General features: G+C 47.2%; 1 protein-coding gene across 1 annotated transcript in view; it reads right to left on the minus strand.

The window, feature by feature from the left end:
• Window positions 1-1,143: 1,143 nt before the first annotated feature.
• Window positions 1,144-25,848, minus strand: part of BAHD1 (bromo adjacent homology domain containing 1) — a 40,874-nt gene continuing 16,169 nt past the window's right edge. Inside the window, exons 2-7 of the mRNA XM_076343631.1 lie at window positions 15,573-17,225; window positions 11,725-12,086; window positions 9,590-9,749; window positions 8,505-8,581; window positions 6,006-6,097; window positions 1,144-4,576 (exon numbers count right to left, since the gene is read on the minus strand). Coding sequence (XP_076199746.1) covers window positions 4,387-4,576; window positions 6,006-6,097; window positions 8,505-8,581; window positions 9,590-9,749; window positions 11,725-12,086; window positions 15,573-17,208 — 2,517 coding nt within the window. The 5' untranslated portion in view covers window positions 17,209-17,225 and the 3' untranslated portion in view covers window positions 1,144-4,386. The remainder of the gene's footprint in view (window positions 4,577-6,005; window positions 6,098-8,504; window positions 8,582-9,589; window positions 9,750-11,724; window positions 12,087-15,572; window positions 17,226-25,848) is intronic.

Here is a 25,848-nt window from a genome sequence, read left to right on the forward strand (position 1 = left end):
ATCGTTAAGTCTTCAGTTAGTGCTGCAGAAAACAGGTAAGACAGTCAGAACACAAAGTTAACTACAGCCAAGGGAGCAAGGCTGGACCAGACTGTTCCCAGATACGTGGGGAGCTTTACAGAAGTTGTTTTATTGTTAAGGAGAGATTCCCTTGCAGGTGGAGAACTCCCCGCATTCACTCAGTGCTACGAAGGAAACCTTGAAAAAGCCTTTTTGCTCATCGAGCAGTAGCGCAGAGCCTGCGAGACAGCTCCAGAGGAGCAACTGCTAGGGACTGCGTGGGAAACAGCCGTGCCGCCATCCAGGGACCATGTAAGCTGTTCTCACCGAGGAGGAGTGTGAAAGAGCACTTGTAATCCTTTTGCACGCCTCTTGCGCATGCCAGCAGCTTTGGCCTTGCACCCCAAGACCTGCCACTTGCTGTAAGCACCCCGAGCTCAGCACCGGCAGACAGTTCTCACCTGTGTTTAAATGCAGACATTTCCATCAGGCAACCCAGCTCCCATTCCTCACGGAGGTGCTGACCCCGCTGCACGATTTCAAGCAGGTTATTTTATTCCTCTCCGCTCTTGCTCCCACTTGGGCTCCTCCTTGCCTTTTTGGGATGTCCGTGTGGACTGCACGGCTGTCGGACCTGTCCTCGATGTGTGTGTAGCGCTTGGTGCCACGGGGCCGGGACACTCTGATGGCAGAAGCTGATGGCGATGCCACCAAGCGAGCTGTCAGCTGGCTTCCAGAGACAGCGCTCCAAGTGAGATGCTTTTCCAAAAGCAACATTTCAAAACGCTTCCTTCCAGGGTTCCTAAAGCACGGGCTGATACACCAAACCTTGCAGAGACAAGCTTTGCCACCGACACCTTCCCTGCCTGAAAGGCAGAGACTTAAATATTCCTGACAGCAGCTTCAAGAGCAGATCGGAAAAAGAAGTCAGCCCCCCAGCTGATCCTCCTCCCACTTGCTCCATTTTCTCTGGAAAACCCCACAGTAGCTCATCTCTGGGCTGCGTCCAGATCGCTCACCCCAAGACCCTGAGCACCCAAGTCTGCTCCCACATTGGCACCTTCCAAGCACTTCTAACTCCTGCACCCCAACGGGTCCGAGTGGAAACTTCAGGCAAGGAAGAGAAGAACAGCGCAGCACTGGTTTGTTTTCTAAATCAATACGATTTTTCAAATTTATTTTTTAAGAATTACTTCTAATATATCTTTCTCACAGAAGGAGGGTATAGGGAATGTTCTCATTCCGTCTGTAAACACTGAAATACAGATCTGGGAAACCGGGGAAGAGACACAAAAAAGTGCATTTTACAAAATTATCAACTAAAATATATTTTACATGTATTACGTTTCAATTTAAATTCTACCGACTGCATTTTCAGTTTCAAAAAATATTTCCATATCTAATAGATTAAAAAAGCATGAAATATTTTCATTATGGATAAGACATTTCAATTCATTTACATGCTGTTTGCACAACAGCATAAGCAACCACGTGAATCTCGAACAATGTTCTTGGCCTGAAGCAGATTCTAACATGAGAAGAGTCAGGATTTGTCCTCTCCAGACAGGGGCCAAAGCCCGTTCCGGACCCAGGGCAAGTACAATTTCTCTTCTACCCGGAGAGGAGCCAGGACAAAGGTGGGAGCCGGGGGAGAGGGGTCAGAAGGAGGAGTTTCAGCGAGTTACTGTGGTTTCCAAGGCTGGGTTTCAAACCCTTCCCTGACTGTGCAGCAATGCTCAGGGTTTGCCTGGCAGGTGGGTCTTGAAGCATCCTGCATCTGATGGCACTTTTGCTAGAGGAAGGCGGCCGCAGGCAGCTTGCCTGCTTCAGGCTGGGTGTCAAAGGAGTCCCTACCGAGTCAAGCGTGTGCATTTAGGGCTTCCCGTCACCTTCCACGCCACCGTCGTGCGCCACGGCCCCCGGGTGTAGCTGCCCCGTTCCCCTCCCGCACTGCTCTGCCCTGCCATGCTGGGCAGCCACAATCCCCTCTTTTGCGATGGGCAGGAGCAGCTCCGCTTCTCCAGCATCCTCCCTCCCTGCTAAGGAGGGGAGCCACTTAATATCCTCTCCCAGTAGCATCAGAGACCACTTCCTCCAACACCTCCTTGCGCCCCTGTGGCACTGTCATCCGAGAGCCCCAGAAGCGCTCCCGACTCCCGTCCCGATACCGCACCACCGTATCGGCAGCCCAACCGCATCGTTCCAAGAGACCACCAGTGCCCAAGTTAATTGTTAAGGAGAAATCTGAGCAATTACTTTGACACTAACAGTATCTTGAGGTATAAATGAGATAAGATGCTTCACCCACAAATTCTTGCTTGCACACCTACGATCAGACCTCCTGGAGCTGGGTGTTTTCCCCTGGGCCACGCAGGCAAGAATAAATAGGGCTTTTCCAGCATCCTCTGCAACACTGAGCAGGAATCGTCCACCGACAGCAGGGAGACGCGTGCCCTGCTCGCCCACTGTGGCAGGTGCCAGATCTTGTCATCTCCTCTCAAGTCATCCGTCTTCTAGACACGTTCCCCTCTTTGGTATGTAGAGCAAATCTCTGGAGAACTCCTGCGTTAACAAACTATTCCCATGTAACGGATTTGATGCCGCGGGGTTTTCTCTCCAGGCCAGGCAGGCATGCAGCCGTCGGAGCAAGCCAACAAGCCCTCCGTTCCCATCGTGCCGGTGTCCGCGGGGCGTAGAGGTTGTGCTACCTCCACTGACAGGACAACATTAAAGCAGTAGGAACAATTCTGCTATTTAACATGAGTTCAGAAGCCCCAAAAGACCGGAAAAATGTAGATCCCTAGTTTCAATGAGCGACTCCAGCCAGCGGGAACGTGGGCCGAGACGGTGTTGATTCTCCTTCTTTACGTTAGTGCAATCTAGAAATGGACTCCCAGCTTGGCGTGAGTGACTCAACGGACTGTTAGGCTGTCCTTTGGTTTGCTTTAGAATTAAACTCCAACAGTTTGCATTAAGATAAACTACGTCTATCTAGGATCTATACACGTAAGGCAAGAGGCAGTATCCGTGGGGCTCGGGTCGCCTTTGTTGATGCGAACCTCTCCCAATGCTCAGTTCCTTTCAGGAGCCACAAAGCCACTTTGGTGAGCTTGCTCAGACACCAGGATGAGTTTGGAGGGGGCGAGGCTGCAAGGCAGCGCTGAGACAGCACCGCTGATGGCTTCAACAGTACGCCCAGGGTCAGGACAGTCGCATAAGGGGAGGGGGGTTAAAATTTAAGAAAGCCAAAAACACTTAAGAAAAAGGTTTGCCATTTCACCCTCCAGCCTCTAGCTTCTTCACACTGAAGACGTATGGGGTTAAACAGGGACTGTAAATGACATTACAGGAAAACAAACGGGGAAGAAAGAGTAAACCCACTTCTATCGCTATGGCCCCCTAAGCCATTAGAGGAAGAGCAATACTCGGAAGAGAAGAGAAAACATGGCTCTCACCAGTGGAGCCCACTGTGCGCTCCCAGCCTCAGAGCAACGCACGCCTGCTGGCGCTGTGCTTCACGGGGCACGAGACCCTTTGGGACAAGATCAGGGCATCTGCGACAGACACACAGCTCTCCGTAACACTGCACTGGGACGTAAAGCCTACGATCCTGCCGGCTCCCTCTCTGCTCTGCGGTGGAGCAGATTTCCAAGCCTGGCTGCCAAGCCTCAGTCCAGGCAGTGAATCACAGAACAGCAAGGTGAGGGGAAGAGGAAGATGATGGAAAACAGGGGTCACCTCTTCCCCTGACGGAGCAAAACCTACTCGAGCATGACACAAGGCCACTCTGCATCCAGGCAGCTTCCAAAGCAACGGTTGCATTTTGAAGCAGCTCTCACCCACCGGGAATCCTCACAGTCTGTCCTGCGGGACAAAGGAGACTCTCCTGTGCTCTGCCAAGGAACTCGTCTCAGTCCTCACGCTTCACATCAGGGCACGAAAACCACAGAACTGTCACAGCTTGTCTCATACAATGCACCAAAGCATCCCTCCTGCACCTTTCCACCATTCCCACCAGCGATGGCTCTGGATTCAGTTTACTGGCTTTTATCCCCTGCAAACCCCTCCCAATATATGCATCTCTAGATACATATATAGATATAGATTTACATATGCAAGTACCTATATCTATATACATATATTTATTTTATACGTATATATTTTCATTTATGCTTTTAATGAAGTGCTGTGCTTTCAACTGCTGCCTTCCTCCACAGGGATCTGCTCCCGCACACACTTTTCAGTCTGAGGAAAGAGCGCTGGGCGCTCTCGTCTGCAAGCAGCACAAGGTAAGTCGTCGAGAGTGCACAGATGTCCCAGACCGTCAGCCTGCCGTCGGCTCTCCGGTGCCGCTCATCCTCACCGCGGTCCGACTGAAGAATGGTGCTACTGTGGGTTCTTCAAGATGCGCCCGTGTCTGAAGTCATAGACGTGACGACAGAGGAAAACCAGCTCAGGGTCAGTGTCCTCGGGCACCTTGCGGTGCAGAGGTGTGGAGTACTCTTCCGAGGGAGGAACCATAATGGTTTTCCTGCCTGGGATCCCTTCGACTCGACGCTTTGCCAAGGCACAAAATCTGCAACGCAATTACATGAGAAGGGTTAGCACAAACTCGTTTCATCTTCCACTCTTTGCGTCAGTCTGTCTCGCTGGAAGCCACAACCGTGGCTGCCCAAGGATAAGGGGTGGAAGGGGAAGGGGAGGAGCGCGGAGGAGAATTAAGCTTTGCCCAAGAGGAGGACATGAAGTAGCTATTGCTTTTGATCCCACCCTGAACTGTAGGAAGCAGCACCATGGTTTACATGTCTGTACTGGTGGATGCCATACAGCACGAAAGATGACTGCAATTAATCCACCTGGCTTTCACTGCTTCGGCCTCGTTGCTGTTAATTAGCCCCAGAAAACGCTTATGCATCAGGCTGTTGTTTAGGCAAACAAAGAATTCAGGATGCCTTCAGGGAACATCTCTCAAAGGTGACCTTACCCACAACAGCACGAAAAAATTCCTGCCAACAGCTTTCCAATGGGCTGTTGGAAAGGCAATGAGCTGTTTGGATCCAAAGCTCAGGGGGTTTTTTTTGTTTGTTTGGGGTTTTTCTGGGTTGGGTTTTTGTTTTTGGGGGGGGGGGTTTGGGGGTTTTTTTAGAGTTTTCAAAAGAGCGAGCAAAATTCAGCTTATAAAGAGTTTGTAAAACAGTTTGTTTTTAGAAATTCAAACAGCAGAACCCTAGGCTAGGAGCAGGAGGACTAAGATTGCATTAGGGCTTAAACATCCCCTCCGTAGTAAGCCTGCACAGTCAACAAGATTCACCCAGCAAAACAGAAGAGATTTAAAGCACTATTTTGCATTATGCATTTGTGTGTCCATTCAACCCCTATTTTCATTCTGCCCTGCGCATCCATCCATCCATCGAAGGATGGCAGTCTTGAATACGGATGCTCGGAAGTTCTTACTGACAAAGTTTCATTTCAATCAGCAAGAGCTTAACAGTAAAAGCCTTAGTCACTACGCTGAGTGATGCTGCTGCCAAAACACCCAGATCTGCGAGCGCATACACTAGTGTCTAGTAGCAACACTGACAGAAGTACATCAGCAGGCTTTCTGGCTAGCTATGGCACCCGTGTACCACAGGGGATAGACGTACAGGATGATCTCCTGCCTTGCTTAGTTTTTAGCTCCAAGTTATGAGTTTTCCTGCACTGTCCTCCACTGACGTCCACATGCTGTGGTACCAAGGTCATACAAATACAAACATTGGTGAGCCCCTTAAAACACATGTATTACACAAAACAGACGCGTAATGAATCTAGAGTGGAAGCAGCACTCGCAGACTGCAGTACCGAACTTGTACGTAGAGTGAGTGTAATTCATCCAGCTCCAGCTAGACCAAAGTCTGTAGGGCTGGGACAGTCCTGCTGGGTGATGGTTGGAAATGGAAAGAGTGACAAGAAGTTGAGACAGATGAAGGTCTCGGGGACAGCAGCAAGTTAAGAGCACCACCTACCTGCAGTACTCTGCAAAGGTCAGCACGTAGCATTTCTCCTCTATGCAGGCAACACTGTTTTCGTCCTGATGCCGGGATGCAAAGATCTCATTCTGCAAGAGAAGGAAGGAAGGGGTCACCCAGCTGGCCAGGAGCCCCAGGGAGGTAGGGCCAGCTCCACACCTTCACCCATCACCTTAAAGGGGAGTCCATCAAAGCATGCTCACAGCAGATACTCTTTAGAGCCAGTATTTCACATAATCCAGACATCTTCCAGGTGTTTTGGGACCTATCTATAGTGCGCACCAGAATTTTATCCAGCGACACGGGAGCAAAGCATTAAGAGTTCTCCCATCGTTTAACACTGCCCAGCACACTTTGTGAGGCCAAGTGTCCAAATCCCACACATACTGCCAACGTTACAAAAGCACTTCAGCAGCAAGGCCACTACCAGCTACACCACTCAGCCTCCTCCTTCCTCCTGGGGATGACAGACAGCTTGTAGCCGCCGCTGAGAAGTGTCCCAGGAGACGAGCTTTTGCAATGCTGCACTGGAAAAAACAAAAGCAGCATTTTGAAAGCGCTACTGCGATGCCTGGGCATGACAACGAGACAGGTAAGAGGGAGGAAGGCTGGGTCCATCACGGGAGGTACTGCAGAAGCTCAGAAAGAGAAAAAACCCCTCCAAGAGGTGCCTTCGCTCCAGCTTATCCAAAATCTGACTTTGTGCAGACTCCACGTGGAAGAAGCCTTCAGACGGCATCCAGAAAACCCGGTGAGCACTGCTCCTGCAGGCAGGAGGTCGGAGCACTCCCCACCCACACATTCCTCTGAGCTCCTAGGAATGTTCTTCATTCGTTTTCCTGTGCTGGAAACCCTTCCAATTCATTTGTACAGCTAAGAATTGAAATGGAAGTTGTATAGCACTTTGCTGTCTTTACTACTACCCTTTGACACACAACCAGTCTTTCTAATCCATCTCTATATCAAAGCTAAAGGAATCCCTTCTTTTCCAACCCTTTCCTCATCCCAATTCAATTAAAAAGGCTGGTTTAGTGAGGGAAGTAGCAATAGCCTTTTTTCCCAGGGTAATTTAGGAAACTTGGCTCTGCAGCAGGCAGGATTGGTTAGATATGGGGCAACCCAGATGGAGCCATTTGAAGGCATTTCAGGTGTGGTTAGATCAGCAAAGATGATCTCTGGGAATAAGGATGCTCTGCACAATTACCTGCAGGCTTTGTTTCTGCTCACAGCCCCGAGGAAGGAGGCTGGAAGGAAAGACTCACAAAAGGGTCACCGTTTGGGGACTTGCTTAATCAGAGAAACTGAAAGTGGCACACCTTGCTTCTGCACGTTGGGGTTTTGGTCTACTCCTTAAATCAAAACTATCTGAGTCATCTTTGGCAAGCCCATCCCAGCTACTCAGCCCAAATGGCACTCTCCCATTTGAAGTCTTGTGTAATTAAGCAGGTGTGCAAAAAACTGGCTTAATTCCTCCTGGCCAGACTACTGGCGCTCTCTACACTACGATGCAACCGGCTAGAGTCTCACTTCATTTATGGACCAGAAACCTACAAGGTAGGACATTTTGGTTTAGAAACTCATCTGTGCCCTGCAAGTCAGGCAGGTACAATTCCCCGGCTGTCCCCCTGTCCTGCTCTCACCCCCTCCCTCCCCTTTTATTAAAAGGGGTAAAAAAAGGAAAAAAGGCACCGAGTATTTTGGTGGGTTGAAAACAGCAGTAAATTCTCCATCCCCAGTTTAAAAACAGCTTGTTCTGTCACCCAACACAAGCCCATGCAAAGCAGAGCAAGGTGTGAAGTCATAATGATTCACACATTTTTCCTTTTAAAAAGTGAACTCTATTATACTGGCACAACATCCTCGAGTCAGTCTAATTCTCATCATAAATCTGTACAGGGGAAGGATGATGCATCCACGTTTCTGCACAAACCAAACAAGTTTCTGGAGTTTAGGAAGCAGATTAAAGGATTTACGATAAAAAGGCAGCACATGATATAGGTATTCCAATGTCCTGCAGAACTGCAGCAGGAGCTTTTGCACTGAACTCTGCGTTTCTGGGTGAATTAGAATACCCTTTTTGGAAAGGCGTCTGATCTCGATTCAGTACAAACTCACTCCTCCTTACTCCTAAGGTAGCAGGCAAAACAACTTTTCACTTAACGCACAGCATTTTCTCAGATTAAGGGGAGAAACATTAAGGCTTACACAGAGGCGGCCACGTAAAGAACGCAGCAGCTTCTGTTACAGCCCAGAGTTTCTACACATGACAATAAATAGGGGAAAAGCCCATATATAGGACACCACCACTCAACACATCTGGCAACAGCTGCATCACAGCCAAGAGACAGCTCCATCTTACTCAAAAGAGAAGCTCAGCCCTCTGAGTTTGAGGCCACCCAGGAACGCAGGGAGCTACTCGGGCTAATCCCCTCTTCCTGCAGAAATACAGACATGCCAGGATACCCTCGCCCCGAGTTTCGCATTCGGATGGCTCACCTGGTGCATACTGGGATTGCGGCCTCCCTGAGTGTGCTCCGGTCTGTAATACCACAGGAGGCTCATCATCAGCTCCCCTGCAAGAAGATTTATTAAAATATGTCAAGCCTCAGTTTTCTCGTAGTGTTTTCCCACTAATGTCCGACTTCCTCCTCCTGCTTCACCCCTTTCATTCCCATAGCGCTCATGTAGAGGCAGCTGTGCCACGATAAATATTTCATGCTGAACTAGGTGTCCTTTTGTTACAGCAAGAAGCTGCATGAAGTCGGTCACATTGCTATTCCATTACGCCTTCACCCGCTTCTACTTGTGTTACATCGTCACAAAGAGGTCAGTTAGGCACAAGAAACAAACAAACAAAAATACAAAAATCAAACGTTTCCATCTGAAAAAAGCATCCATTCAGACCGCAAGCTGGAAAAGATGCTCATCCAAAGCTTGGTACTTGCAGCATTAACTCCCAGGTTAGTGCCAGAATTGCTGTCACAGGATGACATGACCAAGATGGGCCTCACCACACGTTGATCACTTCTTTTACACCTAACTTTTTCTTTTTTTTTTTTTTTTTTTACTTTTAAGACCTGTACTTTACATTTGGCACAGCTTCCTTGGCTCAGGTATCGCTAGTCAGACACAGGGCCTTAACATCAAAACCACACTACTCCAATCACCACTTCTACTCGGGTCCCATCAAGAGCTTCTGCAGATAAGCCCGTGCTCCACACCAACTCCCAGCCCAGATGTTGGAGAGAGCATTTGAGTAAACAGCAGCTCCTGAGATGTCTGTTGCAATAAAATAATAAAGGAGATCGTTGCTAAGGTGGGCACTTGGCAGATATTATGTGCTTTCACGACCAGGAAGATTTTGATTACCAGTTCCAGGCTAGCGATTAAAGAGCATTTCAGTTCCTGGAACAATCCGAATGAAAGCCGTGGAGCTAATCTCTTCCTCTTCATCACCCAGTCTGGCAGCAGTGGAGTACCCTAACAAGCTTGCAGCTCTCCCGAGATCCACCACTCCCCGGGTTCCAGCTCACCCTCACCTGTCAAGCACAGAGGCAATACATACTCTTTTGGCACAGTACCTGTTTTGGGGTCTTCCCACAGTGCCGATATCTTCGCAACGTATGGCATAGATTTCTTCCGGGGTCCTGATTTCAAGAGGACAGTATCTCGTACCCGGATAATCTCCCCATCTCTCTCCACAGCCTGATAGCTCTTGCGAACAGCCGGCTCTGGTTCATTCTATAGCATTAGAACACACACAAAAAATAAAGCAACCTGAGCGTACAGGCAAAGAGTTAGTTTATTGTTTGCTACCCCAATCCAAGACTCCTTTGGTCCTGCTGCAAATTAAAAACTTGCCTAAGCCTACTCAGATAAGTGCTTCCACACTCCAACAGACCTCCGAGAAAAGTCATACAGCTAAGACCACTCGTGGCATCTCTATTCCCACCAGGTTAGTTTATAACAAAGATCAGATCAAACAAATTACTTTTTCTATGGGTTCGGCATTCATAGGTAAGGAAAGTTCAGTGAAGAATAGCATCCAAGTGCTCGCAGGTCATACATGGCCACTGTTTTTAAATAAAGCAAACCACAACTATTTCTCCTATGTAGTGCTGGCAGTAAGGAGCAGCTCACCAGCGGGACAGCAAGTCTCACAAAAGCACTTATTTCTGAAATTAATAGCCTTATTTCAAATTAAAAAACAATTGCTCCTTCAATTCTGCATGCAAAAACACAACCTTCAGAAAACACACCATTTTATCTGCCTACCTGTAGGTGTGCATTTCCTTCATATTCAAAGGCACGGAAAACTAGGCATATTTTGAATGCTATGTGTCTCTCTGATACGAACATTGTAAGAAAACAAATAAAACATGAAAAGTTTCACATGAACAGGGCAGGGAGGCCGTGGCATAAAGCTTTCCTTAACGAGATTGCTAACATTTCCTTTGTACCCTCTAACATTACAAAATAATCACTTTTTGGACTATAAAGGGGGGGGTGGTATTTTATTTTAGCTCCAAAAACTCATTTCAGAATGCCTGAGCAGGATGGGTTTAACCTCCTGCCAGATCGCCCAGGCAAAATCGGAAGCATTACGCGCCAGGACTTAAGGAGATTAACGGTGCGCTGCTCCTTTCAAAGTGTCAAAGTCTGAGCGACGGATGCAAGAGGCCCGTCTCTGGCTTCCACGGGCTTCATCCTTGCACAGCCCTTGGTACCTGTACACAGCCCTAAGAGCTGAAGCTACAAAACCCGTCCTGGATGATGCTCTCAGCAGCTCGAGGTTATACCACCGCATCAAGCAGCAGCACAGACGAGTCCACTTGGACCACAGCTCCCCTTGCTGCTGACATTTACTGCACGCAGTTCAACGCCTTGTCCCACCTTCCCAGACAGCATGTGGGTCCAGATTTCAAGTCCACAGCTCGTATGTTTTAACAACGTGAAGGATATTGCCTTCTCTCTCAATTGAAGTGGACTTTACTGTAGTTAATTACATTTTCTGGCAGGAAATCTCCCATCTTGCAGGAGCCAGTCTCGGCCCCTGAACACAACAAATGAGAAAGTACAGACAAGAAATCCTTGAAGGAGTGACTGGCCATGCCACCAGGTAAGTTACAAGAAGGGCGATACTGGGTGCTAGAAAAATTCCATCTGGGAGCCAGGATACTGTCTCAGTCACTCTGGGAGATCCCTGCGGGGCTAGAGAGACCATCAGTGAGAAGAACAACCTTATGAGAGCTACCTTTAGACAACCGCTCCTTATAACAAGGCTAAAACCTCCCTCGTGTTCTCAAACAGGTTTGCCCTAACCCAGGAGGAAGAAGCTGGAGGACGATCTCTCTGTAGGATGGACTCACAGGTGCAACAGGTGCCACCCTTGCAAACGCTGAAGCCAGAAGTATTCATCATCATGGCATTTCAGCTGACGCTAGCACAGGAGTAGCAGGTTTTCCTTCCTTTCCAAACTGCCTATCATGCTGTGCAAGGTAATAGCAGGGCACATGAGAAAAACAAAGCCAACAGCAGCTCGGCCAAAAGGCACTATTTTCTTGTCCAAGAGGTTCTAGATGGCATCTAGTGACCACCTCCGCCTTGCAGCGAGACCCAAAACGCTCTCAAGCCTTCATGATCTTAGTCCATTGAAGATGCACAAATGGGTATAGCCATACACACACACACAAACCAGCACTCCACAGACACCTACCACAACGTAGACGGCCTTCTCGCAGGCTGTGCCAACGGGTATCCAGCCATTGGTAGCTCTCCGCCTGCTAATGCGTTGCTGCTTCGGATGGGAATGACCTCCCGCTGCTTTGCTGTCAGATGCGTGGAGACAGCCCGTAGTATTTCGGAGACCGGATTTGGAGCCGCTGGGAGGCTTTGAGCTCTGTGGACATTCTCGGGCCATGGTCTGAGGGTCAGAGTTGGGGGTCTGCAGATGAGGAACGGGTTCTGCAGCCGGTGGCACGCTGGGTACAGGACATCCTGAGAGCGGGTGGGCAGGTGACGCGGGGTGCCCTGCCACAGGGATTGTGAGGTTCAGCTGGTCCAGAGACTTGCAGCCTTCTAACAGAAGGGAAGAAAAGAGGCATGTATCTCATTTGAAATATAAGACAACTACACAATCAAGACTGTCCCAAACTACCACCGCTTTCCCCTGAAATTCCCTTTATTGCATCATAGCAGTAAAGACTCTTCACGTTGTAATTTCATTTTGCATTGTCACTGGATTCTAAAAGCAAAGATATTTCTAAGCCTGCGATGCTCCAATATGTTGCTGCCGATGACACTGCACTACAACAAACCCATCTGAAATCCCCCAAAGAAATGCCAGCCAGTAATACACATAAGGCTGGCCAGTGCCCAAAGCAGTTCCAGCCTGTCAATATGTATAAAAGAAATAAAAGGCTTATCAAAATGATGGGAAGGATTAAACCACACTAGCAGAAGCAGCCAACTTCTTTCAAAAAGTCAAATTCTACTAATCAGGGAAAATTGAGAAGATTCTCCAAATTAACTCCAGAAATATGAAACAATGTGGAACGAAACTATGTAAGACGATGCACACTGCTGCCTTCAGCAAAACCGCGTCCCTAAAGCGGACGCATTAACCACACAGGTTAGTAAGTCGGCTGACGCTGCCTCTCAAAAGCATTCCAGAACACCTCACACCGCTCCAGGAGTCACAAAACAAGCCCTCAACCCAGGCCAACGTGTCCGACAGAAGAGCAAGTCAGATTTGAATTACCTACTGTCAGCAGGAAGAAAGCTCCCAGACCAATATACAACGCACCCCTACTCCCTAAATCAGAAAGTGTGCTTTTTGGGGTGACAAAAAGGGCAGCTTCAGGCAACCCCCAGGAGATGCCTCCAGACTGGAGCATGTCCTAGCAGATCTGTGGGATTGCACTGCTGCAGAGCTGCAAAAAAATAAATCTAAAAGTGAAAAAACATCTGAAGTCACCAAGCTCCAGCTGAATAACTGCTGAGATCCCCTCGCAATCACAGGAAATTATTGCCTCCAGTCTCCCACTTTACGCTCCCCAAGAGGGCTGCAACAAAGCCGCTGCTGAACTGCAAGCATGAGGACTGCTACGGACCATCGTAGACTTTGCTGACCCCGAGCTGCAAATACCGCAGCAACTCCCTCAGCGAGCCAAGACATCAGGATGCGAGTTCAGGTATCCTGCCTGGCCTTGGCAGGCACAGGACCCATAGAGCAGTGAATCACCTCTTGAGTATTTTGCTTACAAAAGCAGTTTTCAAGCTTGAACTAAAGTAGGATGAAGCTTCACAAAAGTATCTACTAAACTTCAGGAAAGCAGTGCAGACTCGGCCTTGCTGGCACCCCCGGGACTCCCTCCTTGGTTGCACACACTTCCAGCCCCTCCACCAGCGCTGGGGCTAAAGCACCTCTCGCAGCCTGTCCAAGCTCATCCCCACCACCCTGCTTTCAAATTGCATGCTGCAAACCAACCACGGGACGGGGAGAGCAATGCCTCTCCCCCACGTATGGCAGACCACGACTGCCCAAGATTACAGCCTGATCCCTCGATTTCTACCAAACAGACACTGATATTGCCCTATGAACACCTTGAACACACCAAATAGGACAGATATAACACAAGGCATGCAACACGTCAAGCTGGATCCTCTCGTACCAGTGCTCTCAGACAGGAGCCTGTTGCTTCCAGCCAAAGTACTCCTTTAATTCACTAAAATAACCCACTCTAGGGAAGGGTGAGATTTCAGAGGCGCACACGCATATAAAAATCAACTCCTAAGCGTAAGTCCCTGTTAATATTCTAGGAGACCTCCTTATACACTTCAATCTGCAAAATAAAGTCTAAATTATTCTGATGTTGTAGGCTTTTAAATCAAAGTTGCTCACAGGAAGGAAATCAGAATGAGTGAAGCATTTATACTTACAGTCAGCTTTAACCCAGAATGCACCGCATCCAAAACGTGCTAGAAAAAGAAATTATCTTGCCACTTACAAACCTACACCGAGAAAGATCATAGCAGCGGGGTGACACACCGCTAGTAAATACATGCCCCTGGAACCATTACTGCCCCTGCCAGCACCATGAGAAATTACCGAGTTCGCAGGGAGGGCTGAACCCCCCAAAATACTGCCTTTGCACCGCCTGCATCCTTCTGGTTGCATGAAGTTAGAGGCACCGGCATGCAAAATTTCAGGAGCAAAGTAGGCTGACATGACCTCAGGGCACTCCACAGAAAACTGTCAGACAGGAACACATTGCTGAGCTAGTTGTCTTACAAGCATTCAACTTTAAAGAGCATTGAAGCCACTAGCGAACACTGTGCAGCTGCTACCGTAGGAAGCGGCACCGTGACAGCGGGGATATTTAGGGAAAACGGAAATTATACTTCAACCAAATGCTCCCAAGTTTCAGCAGCTTCCTACAACGGAAGACGACAAAGCCTTGTTCAAACCAAGCACTGAACCAAAACTTCATCCACCTACCTGAAAATCTGTTTTAAGTGGATAAGTCATGCCTCCTTTTGACTCGAACACGTGGTTAATTGAAAGACTGATGTTTACACTCCCAACAGCTGAAAAAGCAGCCTCATCTATAGACTGTACTGTTTGCCAACGGCAGGGCTGTCTAGCAGGGTGGCTTTTATACAAAGTACTGGTGTCCGATAACCCCCACACAACAATTCAGTTTTAAATATTTCAAAAGATATTTTTCAACAGCAAAGGCAAAGCTTCAAGATAAGGCACACTGGAGGACAAAGTCTGAAAAACAGACAGGGGACAGAAGAGAGTCAGGCAAATGACTACATCACCTCTTACACCGTCACCTGTTCTCATTTTCAGACATTGTTTAAGAGCAAAGATGGGACCACTACTCACCAAATGAACAGCATACCTGGCACTTGTATCACCACAGTGAAACTCAAGCGTCTGTCCAAACAGTAGACTCAAACTGAATTGCTACACAGCCATGCTAGATCTGATCTACAAAAAAAATCTTAAAAGACTGCATCGTCCATACAGCTTGCACCAGTAAGAGTCTAATGACCGAGGCAATGCCTGCTTCTTCACACCGCTCTGCTCTGGAAGGATGCTTCAGTCCCGAGAGCGAGCTTTTGGGAACAGAGGAGTAACTCAGCCCGATGTGCTTTAGACCCTCCGCTCAGAGCGGCACAGCAGGATGGCGAGAAGCCTTGCAGAGCATGTAGGAACTAAAACCCACTCATTTTACACAGATCAAAGCTAAGCGGTTAGCTCCAGCATAACAAGTCATGAGTCACCTTCTCACTGCCCAAATCCTTTCACCAATTCTATGCTTTCCACACCAATAAGACCTTTCAGTGGGAAAACCCCTCAGGGCTAAAAATGGGGGAAGGGGAGGTGAAACACGGATTCTCTCCGAGCCGCAGTTTGGCTGCCAAAGCTGAGACGCACCACGCGCAGAGGGAGCTTGCCTCCTGGCAACAAGGTACCTTCATTAGCCACCACACCGAACCAGCCCTCTTCTCCTAGGAACGCCGAACGAGATTTGCTCACACTTTGCACCTTACCTGCTGCAAAAGGCATTTTGTAGGGGTAGCTGTTCCGTCCTGCATGCACGCTGCTAATCCTGCCCTCTGGCACGTGCACGACTCCACAGACGCTGTAACTGTTAATTGCTGTTCCTTCTCCACAACAGTACGGAGAGTTACACCAGTGGAGTGGCTGGAAATGAGCACCTGACGGCAAGGAACCGGGCGATACCAAGAGCCCCTCGCAGGTAGCGGATTGTGAAAGCTCGTCCTTGGGGTAAACGGAGCAGTGAGAGTAGCCACTGTATCCACTTTGGCCATAATAAACGTAAAACCCGTTCAATGGAGTCAGATCTGAGGATTCATAGAGACATCCACAATCCGTGTGATTTCCGGGCACAGGCAAGGGAGGGAACTGCTGCACGGGAAAGGAAGGCTGATGAAATTCCTGTTTGGGGGTCGGGGATTTCTCTCCGGGTCTTCCATACTCCGGCTTCATGGAAGCTTGTCCACCCATAAGCAAAGGCAGTCTGTGGTAGAAACCCTCTGTGCTAGCATAGGAGCTAGACAGCGACTCGTAGGGGACGGGTTCTGCCATCCCGTAGAGCCTAGAGGAGTCCTGCTGCTCTCCTTTCCCAAAAGCGCCTAGAGTGAGTCCTCGCCAGCCATGCTGACCTTCTGTTTTTAAGCTAGCCATTTCCTTCTTGGATTTGACGCAATTCTTCCTACCGGCTTTGGCCCATTTCAGCGTAGATTTTGAACAGTGGTTCTCGGACTTGCCCTCTCCGTCCGATTTACTCCTCTGCTTCAGGGGTTGGTCTTTCTCGTGGGTCAGCTTCAGAAAGGCCACGGCGTTCAGGCTAGCCAGTCTCTTTGGGGTGGGATGATAGGAGATGGCACCATCCTCCCTCTTTGTCCCATCATCAAAGACCTCATCCAGTGAATGGTCACAGCTACTGCATTTCTGACTGGGCTCATGCCGGTTTTTCCCTTTACCTGTTTTCACAGCTGTTTTTTCCAATGCAGGCCAGTTCTCAGCAGCTTTGCAATGCAAGCTCTTAACGGTGCAGTCTCCACCAGCTTTAACAGAGTCTCTCCGAAAACGCCTGCCGGATAATAAGCCATCGTCCCGTTCAAAAAGCAGATTGTTCACTGCCTCTGCGTTCAGCGAGGCCAGCCTGCGTTTCCTGGGCTCTGAAGGAGCAGTATCAAGGTCTTGCTCTGTCCCTGGATAAGTTATTGTGCACTTTTCCCCAGATGAATCACTCTTCCCTGCTCCCACAGGCTGAACTTGTTCAGAGAACAAAGCAGGTCCCAAACCCTCCATCCAACTGGGAAGGTCCTTTTTTTTACAGCTCTGGGTCTGTTTCGACAGAGATCCAGCCACATCCTCCAGCCTGGTGAGGAGCACTTTGCAGGTCTTTTTGTTCACCGAGGGGAGCAGTCGTCTCCGCAGTGGGTACGTCTTTCGCACTTCATGCAAATTCTTGCTTTTGTTCGTCCCCACAAACCCACTCGGACAGTTGGGAGCCTCAGTGGCATCCCTGTCTCTCTGCTCGCCACACTCTGCCTCGGTCCTGTCCATCCTCCTGCTGCCTGTTGGTGATGAAGCTTGGCCAGCAGAACCAGCTGGATGTTTCAGAAGGAAAAGTTGTTTCTTCCGGGCATGCGTCATAGGATCAATGTCCAATCCTGAGAACGAACAGAAGAAAACATCTATTAATATCGCCGAGAGAGACCCATCTCCTCACAAAGCACCAACTGCCAATTAGGAAATATTTGGGGAAGCCTGTTTCTATACACAGTAGAGTCTTTTTGGGTGATGGCCAGTTAAGCCAATTAAGAGACAGGATGCAATGAGATGTGGTTTAATATTAAGCCATAGAACACGATAGTAATTAAAAGCAAGGCGGTGATGGCAAATGTCACAGCAGCTGGGAAAACCAGGGTACGGCCAGAAAGCTGTTTCACCCAGCTCCCAGTCCAAGTACGTTCCCTGTTACACTGATGCTGTTTCTAACACGTTACAAGTTCTCATCAAATCTACTAAAGCTGATCTGAATGCTGGTCCAGGGCATACCAGCAGAAATAAATCCCAGGTATTTGACTGCTTGCATGTTGATACAGGCAGGCTGTTTCATTGTCGTTTTCTGAAACAATTAGACAAAAGAAAAACAAGAAGTCCACCTACTCATGTGAAAAGTAAACTTGGTCTATTAAGCAGAGATCTGCCAACATTAATAAATTAAATACATGCAAATGCCTATACAGGTTCGAACCTGGCTACTCGCTGCTGTTGTCGTTCCCTACAGTTGCATTTTATAAACGTCGTGGACATTAAACAACCAAATCATCATGTTCGGCAGAGAGGCCCTAAAAATACATTTATGGGAGGAAAAAGAATTACTCATCTGTATGTCATTCCTGACTTTTCATCTAGATGCTATATCAAGTCACTGTTTGAAACCAACACAAATTACTGAAATATAAAAAGAAAGAGATAAGAATCTGCACCCAGAACAGGAACTGCCTTGCTGAAGGCACGGCTGAGCAAACCAACACCCAGCACCCTAACGAAGCTGCTGGCAGGCCAGACAGCTTCAGCACACCTGGACTTTCCCAGTCAGGTCAAACGTTACAGGAGTGGTCTGGCTCTGATCTACTGTAAGAGGGAACTTTTCCTGCAAACGCACGAGGCATGCCAGGGTCAGGAGGAGGATGGCTCCCTCCAAGCAATACATCGCAAGAGGTCTCCGTGGAAAGGCAGGGAGAAAGCATCAAACCCAGAAGAAATGGAGGCAACTGCTGATCGCCTTCACCCGAAGCATCAGTAGCAGAGGCTGGCTGCTCACCTACAGTCATGCAATGAGTACATCCCAGGCTTTCCAGCCACACCACGAGTAGGAGCTTACTGCTGAATGGCCTCTAAGTATTTAGTAAGCAAGCGATAAGAGAGAAACGGCACCGTCCGGAGTGCCCCTTCAGCCATGTGTTGACTTCCTGAGTTATCCAGCAAACTAAACCTGAATTTTAGCTTTCCTGTTCCATTTTTAGCAGAAGGGTTACCACGTCTTTGTACTCTTGCATTTCAACTTCAGCAAGTGACCTGCAGCAGGCTTGTGTCAGGTATTTGAGGAATCAAGCAATTTTGCAGTCTGAAGAAGCACACATTGACGTAAGAAGCTGTAGGTCTTACGCTAAGGAAGGATACAGGTAGGTGATACTAACCTATAAACATTACAAAAAGTCAGCCTAATTGAGTGATATTGGAATAGATTTAATTAAGCCTGTATCTGAGCATTGGAAACAGCAGAGAAGGACAATTGCTTGCATTTAATGGTATTTATTACATAGCCAGATTCCCTTTATTGGCACTAAAGAGTCGGTCTTCATATTAGCATCAACCTAGGAACAGTTCGATCCTCCCTGCAATCGGGTATTTGCTGGAACACCCCTCAACTGACACAATCGACACTGGTCTGCCACTTTTGAGGCTCTTAATTAAAGCTACTACTGCTTTTGCAGTGATTAGAACAAAGCTACTGAATTATAAGAACTGTTCATTTGATATGGTTTAATCAAGCTGATAATTAGATTATCTATTTGAAATAAGCCCAATGTGTTTTAATTGACTTGCTTATATATGCATTAACTAAAAGAAACTTAGGAATTGAAAACCACTGTGGCTTGCACATTGCTTTTCTAGATGTCAGATTCTTCCCGACATGTTTTGGGGTAACTGACCCCTTACACCCCGTTACACACGGGATACCTCCCTTGGCTAGTGCCCAAATGGGAGTGCTCTGTGGGGAGCAAACATTTACGTATATCCATGTTTTTCTGATAAGAAAAACAGGTTCTGGAAATTAGGAGGATGCTTATCAAGTCAGACAGACTATTTCCCCCCAAAATTGGAATTCTTCTTGCACAAGAGGCCAAACTGACCACACACAGCCTCTGGAGTTTGCAAGAGGACTAGAATTTAAAAAATAAATCAGGCAGAGCGGGGTTTGGCAGTGGTAGACCAGGCATCCTATATAACCATGCTCTGGGGAGGATAACGTTTCCCAGGCTATATGGACCAGTGGTTTCCTTGCAACTCTCATCCTATTTTCTTTTGTCCTCACCGAGAGACTGAGCCTCTGGCAGAAGTACTCAGAGAGGAAAAACCCAAAATAAACAACTGTGGCTTGCCTTAAAAACCAGCATCAGCCACCTCTTTCTCTTCAAGCTTTCGCAAGCAGCAGTCTGCCCTTCTGGCCACTCACCACACATCCTTCATTTGCTGGGGCTTTATAGCCCGTTAGTATTCCAGTGAGTTAGAGCATCTGTCAAAAACTGAGTACTATAGACATGACTTTGTTCATGCCACATCTGCTCTGAAGTTAGAAAAAGTCTGGTAGAGATTGAAGGAAGGGGATTTTTCCAACAATGAAGTAGAGTCATTAACAGCACAGTGACCGTCTTCCCTGTTTAACCACATAAGGAATGCCAAAACAAACAATAGCCTAAATAAAATATCTTTTCTGGAACCTAAGCATAGGAATGCTTTAAGTAGCAATACCCGAAATGAAAACTGATATCCCCCACACACCTTTTTTCTACATACATTTCCTAGAACTGTGAGAAATCCACCTCCCTCTCCAAAGTCCAAATGCTAGACCCGTCTTCCAGTGTGGAACAGGTAGCAACGTCTTGCCGTGTTGTAACACATTTACAGCTAATACTCTAACCCAGCTTTCATCACTGACAGGCTGCGACAGGGAACGTCAAGAGAAACACTCGAGTTGAACATGCAAAGATGACAATAGAGATATCAAGTCAAAAACGCATTAAAGCGGGAAGAGCACCAAGATTCAATGCAATCCATTTTAAGAGTCTCAGATGCGTAAGTCCTTTGACACAAGTTCTTCGGCACAATAGTAATCAAGCAATTACAGGCAGCTAGTTTTTTAATTTATTATTTTTTATTAAAAGGAGGTTATGTCTGCATAGATCCCCTTCTTGGCATCTGGTCTCTAAGTTCTCTCTCCCACACTCAGAGGTCAGCTGCTCTAATACTACGAAGCACTTACCTACAGATGAGTAACTAAATATCCGGAAATTTGTGGAAAGACAAAATAAGCCAACCCCACACATTCTGGCATAATAACCAAGCAAATCCTTTAAGTGCCAGCAAGGAAAACACCAGTACCATCCAGCAACACTTCCACGTGATCGTAAACCCTCTGTAATCCAGCTTTACAGCAGAAACACAGAACAACACGCAGAAATACAATCAAAGTAACTTAAGCAAATGCAGAAGTTGGCATTACCGTCTCAAAAATTTCCACAATGGATTCCTTGGCCAAACAAAAAACAACAACAAAAAATCAGCCACGTTTTTCCCTGACCTACTCAGTTTGGAGGCTGAGAGAAGGTCATTCTTCCAGATCACACCCCACTAAAAACCTAAAGTCCAAAGTCAGGTGAATTCTGTTTGTCTTCAAATGCATGACTGAATCCCATTTGCTCTGCGCTGGCTCAATATTATCAGTGTATTATCAGTAGAAATAAACCAATTTTGAGTGGATCAGTTACAAAGCGTGGTTAAAAAGGTTCAGTTCCTACACAGGGAACTTCCCCATGATACCACCATGACAAAACAACCGCCATGACCCACAGAGTGGTTTGTAGAGGCTGGAGGATTGTTTATCCTCCCAAGTCCTTTCCCTGACATAATATTCTAATGGAGGTGGGAACAACCAGGTTTAGCATCCATAATGAATCTTGTTATTCCACAGCCATACACAATGTGAATTTATTACAAACCATCGTGACCAAGGAGCGGGGGAAGATACCAACAGTTGGCTCCATATCCCACAGAAGCCAAGTGCAATGTTTACATCTGTTCCTCGACATCTCTTTCGGAGAAACTCTCTCACCTCTCCACAGAAGTCACTCTCAGCCTGGAGAATTTCATGCATTTTTCTGTTCTCCATGATTTGTCATACACTGGTGCAGAAAGAGCCATCCCGAGCCTTGTGCTAAGGAGGGCTTGCTACAAGACTGCTCTAGCGATGCCACTGCCAGTTTTGGAGAGGTACTGTGATAGGCATGAAGAAAAAAACCTACTAAACCAACAATTCATCCACACAGCAAGCACGCATCCAGCAACAGGCACCAACTAGTCTTAGAGATTGCTCTGTTGAACAAGTGTCATCTTTAGCACACTGGACTACCAAGAAGTCTTTTCATGCCTACAAAATCGCTTGTATTGCATGGACTGCATTGCTAGGGGGATGCTCCTGCTCATTCACTTCTCAGCAAAAAGCACAGAGCAGCTAAGACTACTGGCTTACCTGTGATCTAACAATCCGTTTTCTTCCCCCAGCATAACACAGAAGTGGAGCTTTTGAACGCTGCTCAAAACTAAACCATCTGACAGTCAAGCGTAGCACGCTTCAAAATCAGAGTCATGCCGAGTTTACTTACAGCAAGTACTGTACTCATTTTAGCTGGGAAGGGAGAGTGCCAGGGCTCTTCATCCTCTTTCCACCTTTGTATTGCTTCACAAAGCAAAGAAGAAAAAACAAGTGTGCCCAGAAGTCTCCAAGAAATCACAAGATAATCCAAAGAACTGAAAGTGAAAATACTTAAGCCAGAACTACCCATTTACTGCTTGCAGCTGAGGAACTGGATTAACAGTGAGAAAACATTTAGGTATAACTCTATCGGAAACAAAACAAGTTCAACAAAGCAGCTTAGTCTAACCAGCTGCATCCAGAGCCCACCAAGCATTTTAAAGCTAGTTGGAATTGCTGCCTCCTTCCTCAAACTGGACTAGTTCTGAAAAATTGCCTTGACAGCTGTTGAACCCAAACCAGATCAGAATAAGGAAAAATTAAAAACAACAACACTGGTCCAATTTTCTGCTAGAATAAAACCACTACCCAAACAGCAAAATCAGAAGAGAGTTGATGCCTCATTAGTAGGAAAATAAGCAAGTGTGTTAACAGCTGCATTTTCTGTAATCACGCAGCTGCAGCATCTGTCTCTCCCTCTCTATCACTTGATTGCAAGTGAAATTAGAAGAAACTAGTCTGGGACTACCCGTTCAAGCACCATTTCCTTTCCAAAGCTTCACTACGGAGACGCACTCGTTCCAAGTAGACGATGCCAAAAGCACAGAAATTTAAAGCTTTTAAAGCTCCTAATCCATTTGGCACTTCAGTAATATACAAAGAGTTACGACAACACGAATCTTCCTCTCTGTGCACAGCATCGTTTTGTCGACTTTCAGCCCGTCTACTTGAAGAAGTTACATCCATTTAAATTGGCGCAGCTTATGCTATGACAACAGCTCTATAACTGTAAGTATCTGGAGGATTGGCTCCTTTCTCCCTGCTGCTTTTACAGCCGAATAATTCTCGGTGCTATAAGGAACATGTTGCATGAAGGAAGCCTCCCAGGCGCTCTTGGAAATCTGGATAAATCACGGAAGCATCAGGTATCCCAGGCTGAATTACCTAAATGCTGCACAAGTCCCCCGAGCGGAAGCATCGTTTCAGTCTCAAACATTGAGAAAAACTGTAATTGTTGCAGGCTGCAATTTGTCTTCCCAGGGTCCAGCTCTGATTTTTCTCCAGAGGCCCATCGAAAGCTCCATCATCCACATGCTCCAGAGAAAACTGTTCATACAGAGCTCATTAGACTGCAGAAAAGGCTTGTTTCTCTCTCTCATCAACTCAACCCTAACCATTTGCCAGCACCTCCTGAAAACCATGTGAATACTGTACCGGAGGATGCAACCCATCCGCTCGGAAAAAGGGATCTGGGGCAACTCTCACACAGTCAAGAAAGGATCTCTGGAAGTCGTATGGGACTATGCTCTGCTCCACTCCCTGGTCCAACACCAGTAATTATAACTTCATTGCGAAAGCCTGTGCTCCAGCCACATAGCTGGGAGTGTTGCAGAACATGTGTGGCCATGATAAATTACAGTGCTCAAACAACTGCAATTATAATCCGATGCTTTAAAAACAAAAGTGCTATACCTGTCTGAAAGCAATGGCAAGCCAAGAATGAAACACAGTGGGGTGCAGTCCCTACTTGCACAGCTGACCACTTGCATAAACATGAGCTAGACCTGTTAACACCCCAGCAAAGAAGTTCCCCAGCTGATTTCTTGGGAGGGCCTGTCCTAGCCTTGATTATCTGGTTTCAGATCTTGCCTAGTGGCAGTGCTCTGAAGTGCTTTGCAGGGAAGCCAAAATTAAATTTCTCCAGCTGTTCTCACACTTTCCACAGCCCCAGAAAGCAGTGTTCACAAGGAATAAAAAAAAAAGGGGGAAAAGAAGAAAAAAGAAATCCCTGCTGCACCACCAAAGCCCAACCTCAACGCATGAGAGCCCAATAAACAGGAGCCTTCTCAGCATCCAGAGCAGGCGCAGAGCCCTGGGCAGAAGGCGCTCCCTGAATCCCGGGCTCTGATCTCCCTCTCTGCAGGCAGCATTTATGACCAGCACCGCGATACAGTTTGCCAGCCCCGGGAAAAGTGGTCCTTTTAAAGCCTCAAATGCAGAAACTGGAACTCAAAATTCCCTGGCCAAAGCAATTTGGAAAGCCCAAAGAGGCACACTGCACAGGCAGGGAAGGCATTTCGCATCTGCTGAATCTCCCCTGCCGTTGCTAATGCTACAGCACAGCTACCAGCCAGCAACATGCAAGCTCACGCTAAAATAGCTGCATTGCACTGCACAGATATGCCCACAGCTACAGGGAGGTTTACGTTCAGACTTTTACATCTTTCGGCAAAGGCAGGCACACACTTTCAGAGAAGAGATTGTATCAAGAACTGTTCAATTAACTTCACTTGCTGAATAAGTTTTTTCACTTAGGAGTAAACTGCTTAATTCAACACGCATCTAGTTGAGAAAAGCCAGCTCTTTCAATACCAGTGGAAAAGAATGATGTACAAGTTTGGGGGAGAGTAGGAAGATATTTCCTCAAAAATCAATGACAAGGTGCATTGTTTGGGGGACTAATGCAACACCTGGAAAAAGCACATTCCTTTTCGGAAAGGCACCAACTGTCCTTTCCCCATTACTGATGCTAAGAAGCCATATTACTGTCTTACATTTTCAGTGAAAGGCTGCCACTTAGGTTGAATATTCAGTAAATACTATAGTAAAAAATAAAAGTGGGAAGTAATATGTGACCTCAGCAACTCAAACATCAGTCACCAAAACCAGATCAAGCTTTCTAGCCACAGTCTGTTTACATATTTGCATTAAAGTAAAACCAAAGTTTCTGAATGCAAAGCCTTCACTGAACACCTATTTCTACAGCCATGACCAACACTTGCAAAAACCACTTCCTATGGCCTGTAAGAACTAAAGATTTCCATCCCCAATAGTTGCCACAAGCCTTCTGCTTGTGACCTGAACATAAAGCAGTGTTGTTCTGCGCATCTGCAGAAAGTTTTGATGCTTTTGCTGTTGTTTACAGCCTTGCCAAACAGCCCTGTGAAATCAGTTCAGGTGAGTTTGGAGCTCAAGAGGCAACGGCACAGCCATGGTTTCATATTCGCTCTCTGGAGAAGAGATGCAAAAGCTGTGCTTATCCACAAGCAAAGCCACCCTCACCTCCCCAAAACTCCAAGCCTACTACAAACCCAGGAAACATTGGAAGCAATCAGAGATCAGGATTTTGTTCTGCCCCCTTAGCTTGCTCAGAGATGGACAAAGTGACCATCTTCCCTCACTCAGAGGAGACACATTTCTTTCGCCTTTCAACAGGTTAAAGAGGGATGCACCAGGATAAGAATGAAACATTGAGCTAATAGACACCTTAAGGGTGATAGAGCATACGGCAATTCCTGAACAGCGTTTTAATCCTGCATTCATCACTCGTTCTTCCCACAAGAGAACCTCTCAGCTGCAGCAGAAGGAACCCATGGCCACTCCAATATTTGGGGCCAGTAGCCGCCAGCTTTGGATGTTATTCTCTAAACTCCATCTGTTTGCACACTGAGCAGTTCAGGGGCTCTGGGGAAAAATAATATGCAACCATGTCATTAAAGACACAAGCAAACAAGCGTACACACAGAAAGCCAACCCACTCCTCAAACAGAAACCACTTCTTTGCCAATGCAAACACTAATTATTCCAGCAGTGCAAAGCCCACCATCAGCTTCTCACCTCCCTAAACCAATCTGGGGGGGGGGGGGGGGGGGGGGGGGGGGAAGAGAACCGTGGATAACTCACGGTTATCCAACCACGCTGCTGCAACGAAAGCCCAGGTAAGGCAAAGGAAATCCCCGGCATTTGCAAGC

Source organism: Aptenodytes patagonicus, chromosome 7 (genome assembly GCF_965638725.1).
Source record: "Aptenodytes patagonicus chromosome 7, bAptPat1.pri.cur, whole genome shotgun sequence".
NCBI lineage: Eukaryota > Metazoa > Chordata > Aves > Sphenisciformes > Spheniscidae > Aptenodytes > Aptenodytes patagonicus.